This window comes from Pelophylax lessonae (genome assembly GCF_965119305.1).
Source record: "Pelophylax lessonae genome assembly, chromosome: 3".
NCBI lineage: Eukaryota > Metazoa > Chordata > Amphibia > Anura > Ranidae > Pelophylax > Pelophylax lessonae.
Genome location: NC_138770.1, coordinates 202,212,699 through 202,234,876, shown reverse-complemented (window position 1 = coordinate 202,234,876; position 22,178 = coordinate 202,212,699). Strand labels below are relative to the sequence as shown.

At 45.8% G+C, this 22,178-nt stretch overlaps 1 protein-coding gene across 1 annotated transcript in view; it reads right to left on the bottom strand.

Moving 5' to 3' along the window:
• The window catches only part of MYO7B (myosin VIIB), a 545,169-nt gene that overhangs the window by 63,887 nt on the left and 459,104 nt on the right, over positions 1 to 22,178 (bottom strand). Inside the window, exons 43-45 of the mRNA XM_082249873.1 lie at positions 7,355 to 7,461; positions 7,076 to 7,261; positions 5,205 to 5,321 (exon numbers count right to left, since the gene is read on the bottom strand). Of these exons, the coding sequence (XP_082105999.1) occupies positions 5,205 to 5,321; positions 7,076 to 7,261; positions 7,355 to 7,461 (410 nt within the window). The remainder of the gene's footprint in view (positions 1 to 5,204; positions 5,322 to 7,075; positions 7,262 to 7,354; positions 7,462 to 22,178) is intronic.

The following is a 22,178-nucleotide window of genomic DNA, read 5'->3' as shown; positions in this document are numbered from 1 at the left end:
ACGGTACTGCCTCTAAGGAGGCGAGCATCAATCCCAGCCAGTTGACGGACAGCAACATCCGAATCATTGACTGAATCTTCTGGAGTTTCTCCGCCTGGAGAAACACTCTTGCCAAGGATGTATCTAAAATTAGGCCCAGATAGTTCAGTCTCCTGGTGGGAACCAGGGATGATCTTTGGGAAAAGCAAAGAAAACGCTGATGTCCTGCGAAGATGGGGATATGAAGATAGGCATCCTAAATGTCTACGGACGCCAGGAAATCCCCCTGATGCAGGGAGGCCACCACTGTATGGATGGACTCCATCTCTTCCAAGACCAGAATTGGACGCACCTAGCCCTTATTCCTGGGCATTGTGAACAGGTTCGACTAGAACTCCTCCAAGGAATGGGAACTACCACTGCTTGTTGCATCAAGCTGTTCCCCGCAAAGCTTTTTAAGCGACCCGGGGATGTCGAATATTGGAAGGGAAGAATCGCACCGGTGGAAGTGATCGAAACTCGATCTTGTATCCCGACCATATGACCTTGCGAACCCCTTTATCCGGGATTCTGGAAAGCCCTGGATCCGGAAACCGGTGAAGACGTCCCCCCACCCTAGAGATGGGTGGGGCCCATTCTGTCAATCCAACGAGATAACAGTGGCTTTATTTAGTCTGGAAATCGGTGAGTCCACTATTGGTGGTACCGTCCATCTTTGTAATGAGGGATTCCTCAAAATGATAGCGCCTAGCAATGCGTTTGGAAATAGCAGGGGCTCGTTTATGGAAGACCCCATTTGGGCAAGGGAAACCCTTCACCATTTTGGTAGGCTTGCTAGTACCAAAAAAGGAATATGAGTCTCAGCTACCTCTGCCGGTGTAACCTCAAGATTTAAGGTTTCCCGGCAACGACAAGCTCAGAATCCGTATCTGAAGTATCAGATGACATAGGGGTAGGCGGGGGTCGCTCTTCTTGACCCCCGTCCCTGACAGGCTACCTCCACCCGGGATACCAAAGACTCCAAAGCTGCTGATAATGCATCATCACAAGTGGGATACTGGAGGGTCCTGCGGCCACCCCGAGGGGATCAGGTGGGGATACATGAGTGGCAGGGTTCATGTAACAAGACACTTGCCAGCAAAGACAAAAAATTTAATTGCAAGAAAAAAACATTTTTTTTTTTTTTTTTAACTTAGTCCCCCAGCGCAGTAGCGCCCCTCAGTCTACCTGCTTGGACCCCTCAGAAAGAGAGAGAGAGAGAGAGAGAGAGAGAGAGACCCCAAAGCTCACCTGATGCACAGAAGTTTCTTATCAAACTGCTTCCAGCACTGTCTGTTACAGACAGGAAGTCTTTGGCTTGCTTTCCCTGGGCCAAGGAGGCGGCTCCGCCCCTTTACACGCCTTCCGGAGCCTCCCAATTACTCCACGAGGTGTTTGGTCACCTCAAACATGGCTGCCCCCATGCTGGAGACACGAGGCTACACCAATATGGCGGCCTCGTGCGATCTGCAGAAAAATGGCGGCGGCCTGTGTAGGATAGCGGCGGCTTGCAAGCTAGCAGCGGCCTGCGGGATGTGTGCATTCGGCCTGTGCAGCCTGCGGAAGTGCCTCGGCCTGCGGGAGGTGTCCTTGGCCTGCGGGAGGCTGTGTGGCCTGTGGAAGTGACCGGCTTTCTGGAGGGATGGCGATCTGTGGCTGCAGTAACTCAGGCATAGGCATGGGCCTGTGTACACACTAGACAGGTAGGATACCTCTATACCTCAATAGTAATGCCTCTTAGTAGTCTGCCACTGACTTCAGTCACCCTTACAGTCATATAGTGACTTTTAGATAGTCAGCTCCCAAACCAAGCCTCCTGGTTTCTATTCACAAAAATCACACTCAAATTGGGGGATCTGTGACCTGTTATAGGATAGAGGGGAGACCCAGAAAACCGAGTGTCCGACCATCCCAGAGAGGGGCCCGCGTCCACCAACAAACCCGACAGGGGGAGAGGGGGAACATTCTACTCATCCATACCGGAACAAGGCGGGCGCCAACTCCTGACAGAACCCCTCTCCACCGGGGTGGGGGGGCTGTCGACCAATACGGACACCGTGACTCTGTTGGTCATTGGCGTCCAGGCGAGACGTTTAACTCGCAGGGTCAGTCCCCGTCCAGTGGGACTATGTCGCAGCCGACCCAGCGCGGAGCTATGGCCTGCACGCACTCATAGGCTGAACTGGGGTGACCACTGGATCTCAACATCCAGCCCGTCGCCCAGTTTCAGCGTACTTGCTTGAAGATCTCACAGGAACACTGGAGAAAAAAAGCTGTCTAAAAAAGTATTTCTAAAAAAAAATCTTGCCAGGACCGAAGATCCTAGCAAGGAATCTAGGTCCTTACTCCTAACTAGACAGAAAAAACTGATTTGCTGTAGCAGGAAGTGAGAGGATATACCCTCTGGGACTGCCCCTAGGGTGTGGCCAGAACGTTTTCTTTCCTGTCTAGTCCTACTCCTGTAGAGGGCAGTATAACCCGAGTTGATATGAATCAAGGAGGACTACGTCTGTCAATGAGCGACAGAGAAATCTCTTTATTTCTGGAGTGAATCCCCTTTTTTCAATATTACTTAAACAATGTAGGCTATGTGGGACTTTAAGCAAGACACCAGCAGGTAATGCCCAGTGTCTCCATCCCTGTATCAGAAAAAACGAAAGTTAAAAGGATTAAAAGAGGTGCATGGAAGCCAGCCAGCCCCCAGTCTGATGTACTCACCCTCCAGTCTGCCACCAACCAAGTAGACCTGTCTCATGATATAAATAAAGAACAGGGGTTTAGCTGACACGCATTGGAAAACACATGTGTAAGCTGCAGGGCCACTACATGGCACCCTGCTTTACCTGCAGTCCTAACACTTTCTAATTTGAGTGTCTCCACAATGGAAGCACATGGCTGCTAAATGGATGGATAGGAGGCAGGTGGGAGGGAGGGAGCAGCCCAAACCTCCCCCAACCCACCCCCATCCATGACTAGTCTAGTATCTCAACAACTCAACTTCCATGCACCTCTTTTAATCCTTTTCAACTTTAGTTTTTTCAATATTACTTTCCCCATAGTGCCTTCCCTTTGAAGTTCTACCCATAGGCATTCTACCTCCTCCTTAGCTCCGTTTACGATGTTGTCCCTCCTATTTACCTGTACACTGTTCTGAATATACAGACATACCCCTCCCCCTTTTTTACCTTCTCTATCTCTGTGATAAAGGGAATACCCTTCAATGGTCGCCAGCCAATCATGAGAGCTGCCAAACCAAGTCTCTGAAATCCCAACAAAATTGAAATCCTCCTCATACATTAGCAGCTCCAGTTCTCCCATCTTGTTGGCAGGCTTCTAGCATTGGTATACAAACCTCTTAAAAGTTCATTATTAATGAGCACTAAGGAGTCCACTGGGTCCTGGTCTAGTTTTGCAAATGCATCAATTACATATTAAAATATGAGAACTGTTAATAATAAAATTACATTTTTTTGGCTGTATGATATAAAATGAAATTAAATATTAAACCATATGTATTTTATAGTCTCAGTCAAAAAAAATGTCATTGATCAAGGATATTGATTGTTTTGTAATATAATTGTCAATTTGCTGTATCCTGGAGAAAACTTAAAAAAAAAACTTAATTACAAAAAAAAATACAATTACACTCCTGGAAGGACAGTTTACTATCCTAGTGCCAGCATTTAAAAGTAGTTTTCTGGGGCATAAAAATTAAACAGTATTATCTCCGAAGACAGTGAGTGATGGTTCACATATATGCGATGACAGACATCGCATATGATTCCCAGCGCACTGCTCTGCAAATAACATGCAATGTCTGTGTGATGCAAATTCAGCCATACAGATTGTATGGCTGAATTCACATCACATTCAGACACAACTTGCACAGGACCCTTTTTTGGGTCTGCACCAGAATCGGATCGCATGGGTGTTCACACCTATGCGATCCGATTCATGTCTGAACTGACAGTTCTCACTGTGATATGTGAACTGGTCTGGAGCTGTCGTTAACTTTAAATTGACACCCCCAGCGATATGCATATGGCAGTGTGAACTGCCTGCAAGTTGAATGCGATGCAAGAACTCGCAGTGGATTTGCAGGGTTCCCGCATTGCATATGTGTGAACCAGGACTGACTGTAAAACCCCAGCTCAACTTCATTAATACATAGACAAAAATTGGATGTGACAGGCAGCCCATAAATTAGTCATTTTTGAACAAATAAAAAACTGGCACTCAATGGATGGAGGAATCCTCCCTGCTATACTATTCTGACAGCCCCGTAATCAGAATACACTGATCGAGTGTCAAAAATCCGACAGGGAGGTTGTACAAAAATCGATCAATAGATCGAGTTCTGTACAACCACCCTGTCCATACATGAATCGAAATTTGGCCAGTCCCTGACAAAGTGGCCACATTTCGATTTATGTATGGAAGGCTTGAAGCTCAAAATTAGGATCATCATAAGAACAAAAATGTCTTGGGCAAAAATCTTCAAAATTATGATTGCCCCTGTAAATTACAATGGTTGGCAACTGTATACTTTCAGTTTTATATAAGAAATAATGACAAAAAAAAAACAAAGAACATTTTCCAAACATTACCAAGGTGTTTCCAAACTAAATGACCATAGACTAGAAATGTAGCTGGACCACATAAAATGTTTTGTTTATTATCTACATTTTTGTCAGGATGCTACTAGTTTTGATCCCTTTATCAACAACTAGTACATAGTGATACACCTTAGAAGCCATGGTTTCCAAACACTGCACTGATAATGGTCAAAAAGACTGTTTGCAGTTATATAATGCATGTTCCTATAATACCGGGCTATGTTTGCACTATACACCCCCAGTTCTGGATGTGTACTTGGCTGTTTTGGGCATAAAATATTAATTTACATGGCTCCACCCACTGTCCTGAAATTAGCAATTATGATCTTATTTTTGGAATATATGATGGAATAGGACATGTTTTAGAAAGTCTTTACTGTGGTATGCACTGATTACAGTTGTGTGCTTTTTGGTTTTATTAAGTCCCTTCTCACTATAATCTGTATGTTGTAATGCCTCAACCACTCTCGTATATAAACTTCCTGGAACATGTTCGTTTAGGTAGTTGAATACTCAGAACAGTCTGCAGCCCCAGAACTTTCAAATGCAACCTATATTCTGTTTTCTCACCTTGACCTCAAAGAAGGCAGAGCCGTATGTTGGCCATCTGCAAATATGCTTAAGAAATGACACTTTGGCTTCATCCACTGTTTTCTTCTCATGTTTATTATAAGCAGCTATGATGTTCTGTCCACAAAAAAAATGTATTAGTATTCTGTGTAATATATTCAGAAAAGAAGCATGGAAGCTAGATCCCAAACTGTCTATAGATGGAAGAACATTTTATCACATTATCCGTAGTAGATTCCTGGTAATTTACCAATGAACAGAACATGCAGTATATATAACCAAAAGTATCCTTTTCTATTCAGAACAGTAATGCAGCATCCCTGTACATTTATTTCACTGTCTTCTAGAATGTCCAAGATGCCTCCAACCCTAGGACATTAATAGACAAATATCGACCTCAGAAAGGGAAATCTGGTTTAGCCCTCTCCCTACTGTTCTTTATTTTTGAAAATTTTTGTTATTGTTTTTAAACAAAAAATAAAAACATTCAAATAATAGTTACAGACTGTCAACAACAGACAGACATTTCAGTGCTACAGCACCAGCAGCCAGCATAGCTTAAGCATCTTCAAGCTCAGGTATTGCATATGAGAAAAACAAACAAGATGCATACAGTGGTTATTACATGACAAGTCTACCACAGTTAGTTAACAGATTACAAAACCAATCTCAGTGGACCCTAAATAGAGCTGTATACCAATAGTCACCTTAAGAAAGGTGGCCCAAATAAAAGACCAAGAAGACCAACTAATGGGCTTCACGGGCAAGGTAGTACCCATACAAGTGAATCCATAAAGTACAACATAATAATCAGAGACCGCAGACATGGAGAGAACCTACCCTCCCTAAACCTTATCAAATTTGGCAGGTACCCCCCCCTGCTCGCATATGTAGCTTTGTAAAGAGGCAGGGCCTTATTTATCAGCGCTTTCCAGGCCGACAAGGATGGAGCTGTGCATTTTTCCACGAGAGGATGATGAGTTTCCTAGCATAGAAAATAAAGTAGGCAAGGTGCATATAACCTTTGTGGGGGCTAGGGAATCCATAAAACTTAGTAAACAGGTTTCAATAGAAGACTGTATAACCAAAGTTGTGGCCGACTAACAAAATCTACAGTATGAATGAAGTTGGCATTGGGAGAAGAAGAACACCAGCAACCTGAGGTCTAAGGATAGATTCTATATAACCTGGCCAGGGTCAAATATATCCTGTGCTGGAGCTTGTAATAAATAGGGTGAATTCTAGCAGATATCGGGCTAGTGAAAGGGGCCTCCCAAATATCACCATCCATTTGAGGGACATTGGCCAACCAGGCATGGCAGCAGAACTACACCTGTGTCTATAAGCAGTTGCTTTTATATGGTCAACAACGCCTTAGATAAGGTGTCATTACAGAACAAAGCCTCCAGGTCACTATATATGCCCTCACTTCTTGTCAAGACTGACTATGTTTGTATTACTGTCTGTGCCGATCTATTCTGATGACAACCACTCCCCCATTTCTGGGAGCCATGCAAGTAGAAGTATGGAAAATCTCCAAAATGAGGTCACTGACCTCAATCCAATTACAAATCCTAACCCAGTCCTGTTATCCAAAACACATTTTTTTTAAAAATAAAAGATACTACCAAGTGTCTGACTATTGGCTCTGATATCCTGGAAAGTTCAGCAGAAGACCTGATAGCTGGTGAACTCTGATATATAAACAAAAGCTAGCTGCAGTTTTCATCATGTCTGGTACACCCCCTCCCAGCCTTATTAAAAAATAGAAGTTACATTCCCAAACAATTTTTCATAGCAAAACCTTTGATACAACAGAAATCATTAAATGGCAGTGTGAAAAGTTGCAAAAAAAAAAATACATTACAGACCTTCTTCCACTCTTCTGGTGTACCAAGGCGCAGCAGGTACTCTGGAAGTAAATCTCGCTGGATCTTATTTAGATTTGCAAGCTGGGTACGGTCGTTGTTGTACTGTACTTTGTATATCAGGCCAGCTAGATTTGCAGCATCCTCTACAGAGCAGCGGTGGTATCCACGCAAATATTTTGGAAGCTCCTGAATTTAAAATTTTGTTCGAAAATCAAAGTTCATTTAGTTTTCTCTTAATTACAACAACCCAGCTCAGACTTTGCTGTTGGTATTACTAACCTGATGATAGTGAAATATGCAATCAGCTTTAATATCCTTTCCCGGGTTGGCATTGACCCACAACTTCCGCATAAAATACAGCTGGAAACTGGAAAATGTGGGTGCCCCTAGAGTAAGACATGATACTGTTAATCCATTTCCCTATTTTTAGAAATTCAGAGACCATTTAGAGCAGGGGTCTTCAAACTATGGCCCTCTAGTTGTTCAGGAACTACAATTCCCATCATGCCTAGTCATGTCTGCAAATGTCAGAGTTTTGCAATGACTCATGGGATGTGTAGTTCTGCAACAGCTGGAGGGCCATAGTTTGAGGATCCCTGATTTAGAGGAACAATATCACCTGAAACTCTCAAGCAGCATTGCTTTTTTAAAAACATGGTAAAACAGGCACAGGTTACATAATAAACTCACCGGCAGATCTTAAGCCTGGTACACATGGGACAAATATCGGCAGTATTGGCCAGTTCAACAGAAATCGTCCAACTTTCGGCCCATGTGTACATAAGTCTGTCCAACAGCTCCTTTTTTTTTTTGTTTAGCCTACTGGGTTGATCAGGAAAAAAATGAAGTGTATATCAGGCTTTAGATGGTCACTCTTGAGCACAGCATGTACTCCAGTGACAGCTGATAACACATACAATGTAAATGGTTTCCTAACCAGTAAACTCTCCTATTTAAACTTTGTATTGATAGGTCAATACATGACTTTCAGAAGTGCTGGCAAGCCATGAGCTGGATTATAAACACATATCAGTTTGTTTTAGCTTTAAAGAGATCCACTAATAACTTGGTATATCCACGTATCGGAATATTCAGTCTTAAAATATTACAAATTACTTATGAACACTCTATTTTTACTCCCTTAGTTACCATTTACTTGTCTAAGCCTGACACTTTAGCTTGAGTAGCAGAAGTCAGTGGTGATCTGAAATCTCACAGCTATTGCCCTGTCCACTGCTTGCCTTACAGACCGTCTCCCAGCTCCTACATTAACAGTCCTGTAGGTAATAGGAAAATGAACTGCCCATGTTATTTTATACTGCTATGCACTACTAGGTGCTGGGAGACGTAAAATAATTTGCGTAAAATAATTTGAGGAGAGGGAAAGTTGACACTGTAACCTCAGGGTGGTTCTACCTTTATAGATAATGTAGGGTTGGGGAACTACAGCGTTTCAACATCTGTTAAGTAGGGCTTCCAAACCAACATCAGGGTGGAGCTGAAGGAAGGCAAATAACAGGAACACCACACTAAGAGGTTAATGTAAAAAAAAAAAAAAAAATTTCCAATAAAGTAATTTTTTTTTTTGGAAAATTATTTTTATTGATTTATGTATAGGGCATACAAAACAGAGTATCAATAACTCAAAACAAAAACAAAAAAAATACAAAATACATTAGCATTAGCTGGCACAGCCAGGTGCAAAGGAAAAACAATAAGGCAACTAAAACAGCCTTAAAAATCCCAACCCCCTCCCCTAGTGCAATACCTGCAGAAGGATATATACACACTTATATTTAAGATACATCCCAGGAGAAGTTCATCATGGTAATGTAATGTCACTTTCACACGAGCCCACATCTATGTCAGCATATTGACATCACCTGTCCACACTAGACAGCTATCTAGGTACTCAACATGATTGCCATAATAGTCAGGAGGCATCCCCATCTCTCAACGTAAGTGACCACCTCAACCCATGTTGAATTATGACCACTTCAGGTAAGTGTGGATGAGCCCGAAATTCAGCTCCGCCATACCTTTTTGAATTTTTTGGGGCAGACTCTATTTTGGTAAGTTGCCTTAAAAAAGGATAAGGACTTTTTAATTAAGGTCTTCCAGTACGTCAGTGAGGGTGCCACCACTTTCTTCTAGTATAGGAGGATGGCCTTACGCGCATAGAACAAAGTAGTTGACAACAAAGTCCTTTGTGCCCTGAGGGGTGCTAACTCTTCCACTAGGCCAAGTAAACACACAAATTTAGGGGCACGCTCAGAGCTGTAATATCCTCAAGAGTCCGAACTACCTCCAGCCAGAATTGCTGTATTAGTGGGCATTACCAGAATATATGCTCGAAGTCCACTGGGGAATGCCGGCAATGCCAACAGTCCACAGAAGCATACATCCAAGCAATTCTGGCCGGAGTATAATAAATCCGATGGAGAGATTGTATGAGGTGGTCTTTGTAAGACACCAAATATTTAAAGGGGCAATCTTACATATCGTCCCAGTCATCACCTTGAAAATTGGGTATCACAGACATCCACCACTCCCTACATTTGTCAATTGGTTTTGGGCGTGCCAAATAAATCTTTGTAGACTACAGACAGCATCTTAGAGAATTGTTTAGATTCCAGCAACTGTTCCAATTCTGAGGATTTGAGCTCTAGAGCAGTGAATCCAATCCAGACTGAGAAGGAAAGCATGGCGCAGCTGCAGGTAACGGAAAAAATACCAATTTTGAAGTTTGAATTTGGACTTAAGTTTATGAAATGTAAGCAGCTGCCCTCCTCCCACAATATCTTTTAACTGCCTAATTCCCTTCTCTGCCCCCACAGTGGGATCTGGTATTGTTGCAAAATGGAGCAAATGGTGATTAAACCAAAGTGACGTGGAGGGGGAGTACTTGATGCCCTCTGGTTGCATAATGTTTTGTACCCTATCCCACACCTTACCCGTGACCCTCATGGAACCAGTCAGTGCCCTATAGCTTTGTGGTCCCTGAAAAAGTAGATGATGCAGTCCCTCATATGAGCCCAAAAGAGCCACTTACAAAACAGTGGCCACATTTCCATCACCTTTGGTTAACCATCTACGTGCATATACCATCTGACTTGCCAAAAAGCACTTACAGTATATAGATTCAGCAATGCTAGACCCCCTGACCTAAAGGTTTTCTGAAGAACTCGTAATCGTATTCTTGAGTGTGAAGAACACCACAGAAAGGAGCAAAACAAGCCCTCAATCCTTTTGAAGTATGAGCTAGGGATCCACACTGGTGATATTCGTAGGAAATATAAAATAATGGGTAGAATCTTCATTTTAAGTAAGTTGATTCTTCCAGCAATGACAGGGGTAGATGTTTCCACGCCTCCAGACGTCTTTTAAATGCAGGGATTAAGGGATGGTGATTAAGGGCCAATAAATCCAGTACTTTGGCAGAGATGACAACACCAAGATATTTAATTTCAACCACCCAAGGTATGGGTATATCAGGAGCAGCAAGCCATTATCAATAGGCAGAATACTGGACTTTCCCAAATTTGCTCTTAGTACTGAATAAGTAGAAAAGGTGTTTAATTTCCCAAAAACCGCCTGCAGGGAGAGGAATCCCAAATTTATAGATAAAATAGTATGATCCGAAAGGCCTCCTGGAAGATATTCCACGGATCTAACTATTTGAAGCATCGGGGAATTGGCGAAAGCCAGGTCAATCCGCAAGGAGGACCGATGGGTTTTAGAAAGATGCGAAAAACAAACTCCCTCTGGATGTTTTCATCTCCACAACTCAGTTAGGGACACCGAATCAGCCCATGCTAAAAGCTCAGAGGATGTAGAGCGGGATGAGTTAGAGGTGTCAAGCACAGCATCCAGAATTGCATTGAAGTCCCTGGCTAGAACAAGAGGGAGGTGCATGAACGGAGCCAGTTTTTTCGCCACATCATATAACACCTGTACCTGACATGGCGGAGGAATGTAGACCTTTACCAGTACCACTTTTCAAGTGAATAAATCTGCTGCCACAATTATATAACGGCCCCCTGGGTCTGTTCTAACCTGTTGTATAGTATATGGAGCTGTCTTACTGATTAGTATAGAGACTCCCTGGGCATATGTTGCGTACGTAGTATGTAGCGCCCTCTACACTCAAAGGTGGTGGAGGGCTAAGACCCTGCTGCCATCCAAGTGTGTCTCCTGGAAGAATATCACATGAGGTCATAGAGGCTTAAGATATTGGAACACTTAGGCTCTTTAAAAATGTGTTGTCTATGGGGCCACTCTGAGTCTCAAACCTGCAATTGCTCTTCTTTCCATGTTACCTGGTTCTGTTGCCACTCAAAGAAGGACCCTGCTGCGTTTTTTTCTGTCGACTGCTCGTCAGCTTATTCCACTATTTTGGAAGACAGAGAGGACGCTGCCTCTGGCCACCTGGGTCTCAGTCATGAATGACATTATGCGCACGGAAGAGATGTTGGCCCTGAATAACAACACTTATTCCCAATTTATGGCCTTATGGCTCGTTTGGACAAATTTTTCCTCTTCTTAAAAATCTGCTCTCCTCCTCCTAATTACTGACATTTTTTTTTCTTTTTTGCTTTTAGTATAGACTCGCAATATTGGGAACTGGTCCATGGCCTCCCTGGTTCCCCCTCCCCCCCCCTACTGGTACACAGCCTCACCGCTTATTGCTATGCAATATTTACATTTTAATACTCCTCCCAATATCTTTTCCATACTGTTCCCGCTTCTCTCTTCTCTTTCTTTCTCCTCCCTCATCTTCTTCTCTCCCTTACCCCCCTTGGTTACATTCTTTAAATTCCCATTTCATTTTCTTTTTACAGACCATTGCCTTTGAGGCTTGACAGTTTTTCGTCTTTCTTGTATTCTCTTTCACGTCTCCTTATGAGGCCGTCCTAAAGCTTTCTATGGTACCACGAGTCTCTTTAATTCTGCCCACGTATGGCTTTATGGCTCCCCATTATTTGATACGAAACTGTCTATGTTGCTTTCTAATAATGCCTCCTGTTATTGGTCCTTATCTGTTTTGAATTTTCCATCATACACAACTGAATTGTCTGTAAGAGTTGATGTGCTTATTGTTTTTTTTCTTTACATCGATAAAAAAAATAAATAAAAACATTTTCACCTCTAAATTTGTTGTTTAACCCCCTGTCATTCCAGGAGACTAGCTGTAATTTAGTGACCGACATTTTTGAGGATAGTAAAACATAAATGCTAAGATAGAAGATGATTCGTGTCCTAGGGCACCACACAGAGAGGACATGTCATGCAAATATTCAGGAAACAAAAAATAAAAGAAAGAAAAGTATTGCACTGTAGGCCAATAAAACAGTCCACAAAACCAAAAACTCCCTGCTGCTGTGTAATTTTGAACTAGCCACTTGGCGAACTGTAAACGCAGCCTTATCCCTGAACCAAACTATATTGAAGAGGTGTAACCACGCCTAAGACAGCAAAAGTTTGAAATTGTCCAACTAGAAAGGCCGTACTCGGGGTATTAAATGTACATTGTGAGCAGTGATCTTAGTGTAGGAGCTTTAAGGATTATGGCTACAGTATTTAGCAAAATAAATCGGTGAACCTATTTCTCAAGTATCGCATAACAAGAGAGGTGAACAGATGCCCGTCCCACAGGGAATAACTAGGTACATTTGGAATATGTTCATTGCGGAATATACTGGTAAGGTAAGAATGTTAGATCCGGAACAAAGTAATCATGAAAAATTGGATTTTTGACTTACCGTAAAATCCATTTCTCTGATGTTTCTTGACGTACACAGCTCCTTCTTAACCATTGGGTTATACTGGCCCCTACAGGAGTAGGACACTAGGCAGAAAAAAAAAGTCTGGCGTCGCCTATGGGCACTCCCAGAGAGTATATTAAAAAAGAATAGCGCGCAAATGCAAAGGAAATTATTACCAAATCTGAAGAGAGTCCATAAATAAAAATGGGGGTTTGGTCCCACCATATGGCCATATCGTGCTCAAGCCCACTACTGCGTCAAAGTACCCCATTATCAGTGGGTCCTACACTATCCATGAAAGAGATGAATCCAGCCTTTTTAACCCTTGGAGATAATACTCCTTGCTGGGAAAAATGTGCAAATGCACTACAGGGGACTCATCCTATATCCACTTGATGGTGGACACTGATTGAGTACAGGTGTGTGTGGGGGGTGGGGAGGGCTGCTCAACCTCGATAGTCTGGTTAGACCGAATACATAATAAACAGGCAAAAAATAGAGAGAGAGAGTATACCCCATCTCTCGTTAGGTACTCAGTATTGATACAAGCAGTTTGAGAAGAATTACAACTCCACAGAGGGGTGGGTGCTGTGTCTGTCAATGAACATCAGCGAAATTGATTTTACTGTAAGTAAAAAATCCCATTTCCTTTTTTTCGTTCATTGACTGATCTTCTTAACCATTGACATCCCATAGCAGTGTTAAACATGAGGGGTGGGAACAGCGAAAAGAAACTCCCAAGGCTAACTATAGCCAACCAGGTAAACAGGAGCTCAACCAAAACAACTAGAGCCCACCTAAAAAAAAACATTACACATTCAAATAGGTCCAGGTCCTCTAAACAGCAGCCTGCAAAACCTTGCGGCCAAAGGAAGCATCCGCAGATGCCAACACATCCACTTTATAGAACCTTGTGAAAGTGTGCACCGACGATCAGATGGCCACCTTGCAAACCTGCGTCACTGACGCCTGATGACGGAAGGCTCAGGAGGCACTGAGCGCCCAAGTAGAGTGTGTCTTGACAGGGGGAGGAGGAACCTGACCCCTGATGGAATAGGACTGAATTACCGTCTGTCTGATCCATCTGGAAATGGTCAAAAAGGAAACGGACAACCCTTTCTGAGGCCCATCCGTCAACACAAATAGTGAGTCTGACTTCCTGAAAGACTCTGTAGCTGCCAGGTACACCCTAATTGCCCGGTCCACATCCAAGGCATGCAAAGCAATTCCCTTCAGATTTGTTGGCCTGGGACACAGGGAAGGCAATACAATTTGTTCATTCAAATTAAAATCAGAGACAATCTTGGGAAGGAACGATGGACAGGGGCGAAGAACCATCTTATCTCTGTGAGCCACTAAGTAAGGTGAACAACAGAATAACGCCGCCAATTCCAACACCCTACAGGGAGAAGTGATAGTCACCAAAAAGGCCACCTTCTGGGACAGCGTAGGCAGGGGAATCTCCTGAAGATTCTCAAAAGGGGGCTTCTGGAGGACTGAGAGCACCAAATTGAGATCCCAAGGCGGTAACGAAGAACCCACTGGAGAAGCTAAGTGCTAAACACCATGAAGAAAAGTACACACCAGGGAGTGTGTGGCCATGGGCCGTCGAAGGAAGACCGCTAAGGCCAACACCCGGCCCTTGATAGTACTCAAGGCCAGTTTGTGCTCTTCCCCCCGTTGAAGGAAGGTCAAGATCTGAACAACCAAAAAAGAAAGAGGATGAACCCCAAGAGACTCACACCACGCAAAGTACGTCTTCCACGTATGATGGTAGATCTTTCTAGAAGTAGATTTCCTAGCTTTTAACAGCTTGGAAACACTGACTCAGACAAACCTCTATCCATCAGCACCTGGCATTCAAAATCCAAGCCATCAAAGCCAGCGACTGTAAAGCAGGATGGAAGATTGGTCCCTGGGACAACATATCCTCCCTGAGAGGACGTTTCCAAGGAACATCGGCGACCAGCCGCACCAGGTCGGCGTACCAAGCCCGCCGAAGCCAGTCCAGGGCCACTAAGATGACCGGAATCCCTTATGTCTTGATCCTGCATAGAAGTCTTGGCAGAAGCTTGGGAGGAGGGAAGGCGCAAATCAGACAATACTGACCCCATGGGGCCACCAGGGCATCTGTGGCATCCCCCAGAGGATCCCGTAACCAAGCCACAAACCTCTGCTCCTTTCTTTTGCGCTGGGGCGCCAACAGATCCACCTCGGGGATGTCCCACCGGAGACACAACTGATGAAACATCTCCGGATGAATGAACCACTCCCCTTGGTCCAACGCCTGCCAACTGAGGTAATCCGCCTGCCAGTTTTCCACCCCGGGAATGTGTACGGCGGAGAGAACTAGAACGAACCGTTCTGCCCATTTTAGAATGACGGCTGCCACCAGGACACTTCTTATGGCACCCTGGTGATTGACATAAGCCTCAGCCGTGGCATTGTCCAATTGAATGCGCACTTGACATCCCTGTAGACTATCCATCCAATGTTCCTGGCACAGTCTGATCGCTCGGAGTTCCAAGACATTGATCTATAGTCTGAACTCTTCCAGTGTCCAGATCCCCTAAGCAGAGTTTTTGCTGAGGACGCCTCCACAGCCACACAGGCTGCCATCCATGATTGACCACTGTCCAATATAAGGGGAGGAAGGATTTGCCCAGTCGATGCGCCAGAGAACGAAGCCACCATATCAGCGACTCTTTCGATCCCCGCTCAGATTGTCTAGAGGCTGCGAATTCTTGTCCCATTTGGCCAGAATCTCCCTCTGCAGGGACCTCGTATGCAACTGTGCAAATGGAACCGCCTTGAAGGTAGACATCATCAGGTCCAGCACCCGCATGCAAGTCCGGAGTGATTACCATCTGCTGGACAGCAGGAGATGAATTAAAGCATTGCAGTTTCTGGAGTTTGTCCAGAGGAAGGAGCACTCTGGCTAAGGCTGAGTCCATAGAATGAACCAGAGCAGACCTCTGAAAAATAAGAATCCAACCAAACACCCTCAAGCCCATATGGTGATTTCCAGGTTTTCCACCAGAGCAGTAGGAGACTCTGCTTGCAGAAGGAGGTCATCCAACCATCGCCATTTAAAGTAAAATGTCTTGCATCGCCCCAAAAAGAGCCTTTAAGCGGACCAGGGACAGTCGCACATTAAAAGGAAGAACCTTCCTGGAGGGTAAGAACAAAACTCGATCTTGTAGCAGGACCGAATGACCTCGTGGACCCACTTGACTTGTACCAGGGAAGTCCACAGGTCCGGGAACCAGCAAAGACATCTCCCCACCCCAGATACGGGTGAGGGCACATCTTCATGCTGAAGGGGCCTTGTGCGCAAGTCTGAAGAAGCCTGCTCTTGACTTGCCAGACCAAGTTTGCTTGGATCCACCAGAGGAGGCCCCAAAGGGCTCCGATCCCTTGTCAGTTGACCCTGAGGGATGAAAAGGAGGGCCCACATCTACGACGAGGGTCCTTGCCCTTAGTAGCCAGCGTAAAAAAAGTACTCTTCCCTTGGTGAGACCGTTAATGATGTCATCCAGGGTAGCACCAAACAGGCAATCTCTTTGAAAGGGGAGATCAGTCAAGGCCTTTTTAGAAGTCTGGTCTGCAGACCAGGATTTGAGCCAAAAGAAATGCCGAAGGACCACTGCCGAAACAGAGAGTCGAGCCACTAGGGGAGCCGCATCCAAAGAGACATCACAGATAAACTGCAGCCCCTGGACCAGCTGGTCCGTTAGCTCAGCAAAGGCAGGTGGGGCGCTACTCCCCCTCCAGGTCACAGCACAAAAGCCTAGCCCATTCGGTCAGAGTCTGCGACACCATAGCAATTGTGAATATCGGCCTCAGTGCCTAACCAGCCAGGGTGTACATATTGCGGGCCACAGAAGTAGGGGAACCCAGAGGTCCGACCGTCCCCTGGAGGTGCCCACATCCACTCCAAAACCCTCCAGGGGAGAGGGGGGACAGTTACTTACCATACCAGGAACCAGGTGGGCACCGCTCCAGACAGAACCTCCTCTCCATCCAAATGGGGGGCTATCAGCAAGGAGGAATGCTGCGACTCAGGCCGAGACCCGGTCATATGTGACCTCACGAAGCGTTAACCTCGCAGGCCAGCCCTTGTCCGGTGGGGCTATGTCGCGGCCAACCTAGCGCGGAGCTGAGGTCTGTGCACGCAGGCTGGCCAGACTAGGCTGACCACTGGATCTAGATTATCCATTCCGTCGCCCACTCCGGCAGTTGATTGTAGATCTCACAGGAAAAAATCCAGGAGAAAAATTTTTTATCTAAAAATAAAAAATTGCCAGGACCAGAGATCCCAGCAAGGAAATAAGTCCTTACTCCTGACATGGCAGAAATAAACTGAGTACCTATAGCAGAGTGAGGGAGTATACCCCCTGGGATTGCCCATAGGCGTACCCAGACTTTTTTTCTGCCTAGTGTTCTACTCCTGTAGGGGGCAGTATAACCCAATGGTTAAGAAGATCAGGAGCTGTGTCCGTCAATGAACGAAAGAGAAAAACTGTAAACTGAAGAACTCCTGCAGGACATTTCTTGTAGGGGCATAGGGAGACAGCCCGAAGGCAATACTCACTCACAGGATTTCCAACCAGTTGCTAACTTCTAGCGGAGTATCAAAGAATTTAACCACCCCACGACGCGAAACGCAAAGCCTATTCGGGTAAAGCATGCTGTAGTCAATGTTTTTTTCTCTTAGGCGTCATCGCACCTTCGTAAAGGATCTTCTCCACTTTTGAATTTCGGCTGAAAAATCCAGGAAGAGCATGATCTTTGTATTTTCAAAGGGAAATTCCTGGTGTTTCCTGGCTTCGACAAGAATCATGTCATGATCTCTGAAGTTTAGGAGACGTACCAAAAAGTGACATGGAGGAGCTCCAGACGGGACTCGGTGCACCCTTTCAACAACATAGGTAGGTGGCATATCAGGCATGTTGATAAGTAGCTTTAAAAAAATGCTTCCGCGAATACTGCTGGTTTGGGACCCTCGGCTCCGTTAGGTAGGCCCACAACTCTTATATTGTTTTTGCCGCTGGCGATTTTCAGCATCTTCTACCTTGTGAACAAGGATGTACTTACTGTAAGTAAAAAATCCCGTTTCCTTTTTTTCGTTCATTGACTGATCTTCTTAACCATTGACATCCCATAGCAGTGTTAAACATGAGGGGTGGGAACAGCGAAAAGAAACTCCCAAGGCTAACTATAGCCAACCAGGTAAACAGGAGCTCAACCAAAACAACTAGAGCCCACCTAAAAAAAACATTACACATTCAAATAGGTCCAGGTCCTCTAAACAGCAGCCTGCAAAACCTTGCGGCCAAAGGAAGCATCCGCAGATGCCAACACATCCACTTTATAGAACCTTATGAAAGTGTGCACCGACGATCAGATGGCCACCTTGCAAACCTGCATCACTGACGCCTGATGACGAAAGGCTCAGGAGGCACTGAGCGCCCAAGTAGAGTGTGTCTTGACAGGGGGAGGAGGAACCTGACCCCTGATGGAATAGGACTGAATTACCGTCTGTCTGATCCATCTGGAAATGGTCAAAAAGGAAACGGACAACCCTTTCTGAGGCCCATCCGTCAACACAAATAGTGAGTCTGACTTCCTGAAAGACTCTGTAGCTGCCAGGTACACCCTAATTGCCCGGTCCACATCCAAGGCATGCAAAGCAATTCCCTTCAGATTTGTTGGCCTGGGACACAGGGAAGGCAATACAATTTGTTCATTCAAATTAAAATCAGAGACAATCTTGGGAAGGAACGATGGACAGGGGCGAAGAACCATCTTATCTCTGTGAGCCACTAAGTAAGGTGAACAACAGAATAACGCCGCCAATTCCAACACCCTACAGGGAGAAGTGATAGTCACCAAAAAGGCCACCTTCTGGGACAGCGTAGGCAGGGGAATCTCCTGAAGATTCTCAAAAGGGGGCTTCTGGAGGACTGAGAGCACCAAATTGAGATCCCAAGGCGGTAACGAAGAACCCACTGGAGAAGCCAAGTGCTTAACACCATGAAGAAAAGTACACACCAGGGAGTGTGTGGCCATGGGCCGTCGAAGGAAGACCGCTAAGGCCAACACCCGGCCCTTGATAGTACTCAAGGCCAGTTTGTGCTCTTCCCCCCGTTGAAGGAAGGTCAAGATCTGAACAACCAAAAAAGAAAGAGGATTAACCCCAAGAGACTCACACCACGCAAAGTACGTCTTCCACGTATGATGGTAGATCTTTCTAGAAGTAGATTTCCTAGCTTTTAACAGCTTGGAAACACTGACTCAGACAAACCTCTATCCATCAGCACCTGGCATTCAAAATCCAAGCCATCAAAGCCAGCGACTGTAAAGCAGGATGGAAGATTGGTCCCTGGGACAACATATCCTCCCTGAGAGGACGTTTCCAAGGAACATCGGCGACCAGCCGCACCAGGTCGGCGTACCAAGCCCGCCGAAGCCAGTCCAGGGCCACTAAGATGACCGGAATCCCTTATGTCTTGATCCTGCATAGAAGTCTTGGCAGAAGCTTGGGAGGAGGGAAGGCGCAAATCAGACAATACTGACCCCATGGGGCCACCAGGGCATCTGTGGCATCCCCCAGAGGATCCCGTAACCAAGCCACAAACCTCTGCTCCTTTCTTTTGCGCTGGGGCGCCAACAGATCCACCTCGGGGATGTACCACCGGAGACACAACTGATGAAACATCTCCGGATGAATGAACCACTCCCCTTGGTCCAACGCCTGCCAACTGAGGTAATCCGCCTGCCAGTTTTCCACCCCAGGAATGTGTACGGCGGAGAGAACTAGAACGAACCGTTCTGCCCATTTTAGAATGACGGCTACCTCCAGAGCCACCAGGACACTTCTTATGGCGCCCTGGTGATTGACATAAGCCACAGCCGTGGCATTGTCCAATTGAATGCGCACTTGACATCCCTGTAGACTATCCATCCAATGTTCCTGGCACAGTCTGATCGCTCGGAGTTCCAAGACATTGATCTATAGTCTGAACTCTTCCAGTGTCCAGATCCCCTAAGCAGAGTTTTTGCTGAGGACGCCTCCACAGCCACACAGGCTGCCATCCATGATTGACCACTGTCCAATATAAGGGGAGGAAGGATTTGCCCAGTCGATGCGCCAGAGAACGAAGCCACCATATCAGCGACTCTTTCGATCCCCGCTCAGATTGTCTAGAGGCTGCGAATTCTTGTCCCATTTGGCCAGAATCTCCCTCTGCAGGGACCTCGTATGCAACTGTGCAAATGGAACCGCCTTGAAGGTAGACATCATCAGGTCCAGCACCCGCATGCAAGTCCGGAGTGATTACCATCTGCTGGACAGCAGGAGATGAATTAAAGCATTGCAGTTTCTGGAGTTTGTCCAGAGGAAGGAGCACTCTGGCTAAGGCTGAGTCCATAGAATGAACCAGAGCAGACCTCTGAAAAATAAGAATCCAACCAAACACCCTCAAGCCCATATGGTGATTTCCAGGTTTTCCACCAGAGCAGTAGGAGACTCCGCTCGCAGAAGGAGGTCATCCAACCATCGCCATTTAAAGTAAAATGTCTTGCATCGCCCCAAAAAGAGCCTTTAAGCGGACCAGGGACAGTCGCACATTAAAAGGAAGAACCTTCCTGGAGGGTAAGAACAAAACTCGATCTTGTAGCAGGACCGAATGACCTCGTGGACCCACTTGACTTGTACCAGGGAAGTCCACAGGTCCGGGAACCAGCAAAGACATCTCCCCACCCCAGATACGGGTGAGGGCACATCTTCATGCTGAAGGGGCCTTGTGCGCAAGTCTGAAGAAGCCTGCTCTTGACTTGCCAGACCAAGTTTGCTTGGATCCACCAGAGGAGGCCCCAAAGGGCTCCGATCCCTTGTCAGTTGACCCTGAGGGATGAAAAGGAGGGCCCACATCTACGACGAGGGTCCTTGCCCTTAGTAGCCAGCGGAAAAAAAGTACTCTTCCCTTGGTGAGACCGTTAATGATGTCATCCAGGGTAGCACCAAACAGGCAATCTCTTTGAAAGGGGAGATCAGTCAAGGCCTTTTTAGAAGTCTGGTCTGCAGACCAGGATTTGAGCCAAAAGAAATGCCGAAGGACCACTGCCGAAACAGAGAGTCGAGCCACTAGGGGAGCCGCATCCAAAGAGACATCACAGATAAACTGCAGCCCCTGGACCAGCTGGTCCGTTAGCTCAGCAAAGGCAGGTGGGGCGCTACTCCCCCTCCAGGTCACAGCACAAAAGCCTAGCCCATTCGGTCAGAGTCTGCGACACCATAGCAATTGTGAATATCGGCCTCAGTGCCTAACCAGCCAGGGTGTACATATTGCGGGCCACAGAAGTAGGGGAACCCAGAGGTCCGACCGTCCCCTGGAGGTGCCCACATCCACTCCAAAACCCTCCAGGGGAGAGGGGGGACAGTTACTTACCATACCAGGAACCAGGTGGGCACCGCTCCAGACAGAACCTCCTCTCCATCCAAATGGGGGGCTATCAGCAAGGAGGAATGCTGCGACTCAGGCCGAGACCCGGTCATATGTGACCTCACGAAGCGTTAACCTCGCAGGCCAGCCCTTGTCCGGTGGGGCTATGTCGCGGCCAACCTAGCGCGGAGCTGAGGTCTGTGCACGCAGGCTGGCCAGACTAGGCTGACCACTGGATCTAGATTATCCATTCCGTCGCCCACTCCGGCAGTTGATTGTAGATCTCACAGGAAAAAATCCAGGAGAAAAATTTTTTATCTAAAAATAAAAAATTGCCAGGACCAGAGATCCCAGCAAGGAAATAAGTCCTTACTCCTGACATGGCAGAAATAAACTGAGTACCTATAGCAGAGTGAGGGAGTATACCCCCTGGGATTGCCCATAGGCGTAGCCAGACTTTTTTTCTGCCTAGTGTTCTACTCCTGTAGGGGGCAGTATAACCCAATGGTTAAGAAGATCAGGAGCTGTGTCCGTCAATGAACGAAAGAGAAAAACTGTAAACTGAAGAACTCCTGCAGGACATTTCTTGTAGGGGCATAGGGAGACAGCCCGAAGGCAATACTCACTCACAGGATTTCCAACCAGTTGCTAACTTCTAGCGGAGTATCAAAGAATTTAACCACCCCACGACGCGGAACGCAAAGCCTATTCGGGTAAAGCATGCTGTAGTCAATGTTTTTTTCTCTTAGGCGTCATCGCACCTTTGTAAAGGATCTTCTCCACTTTTGAATTTCGGCTGAAAAATCCAGGAAGAGCATGATCTTTGTATTTTCAAAGGGAAATTCCTGGTGTTTCCTGGCTTCGACAAGAATCATGTCATGATCTCTGAAG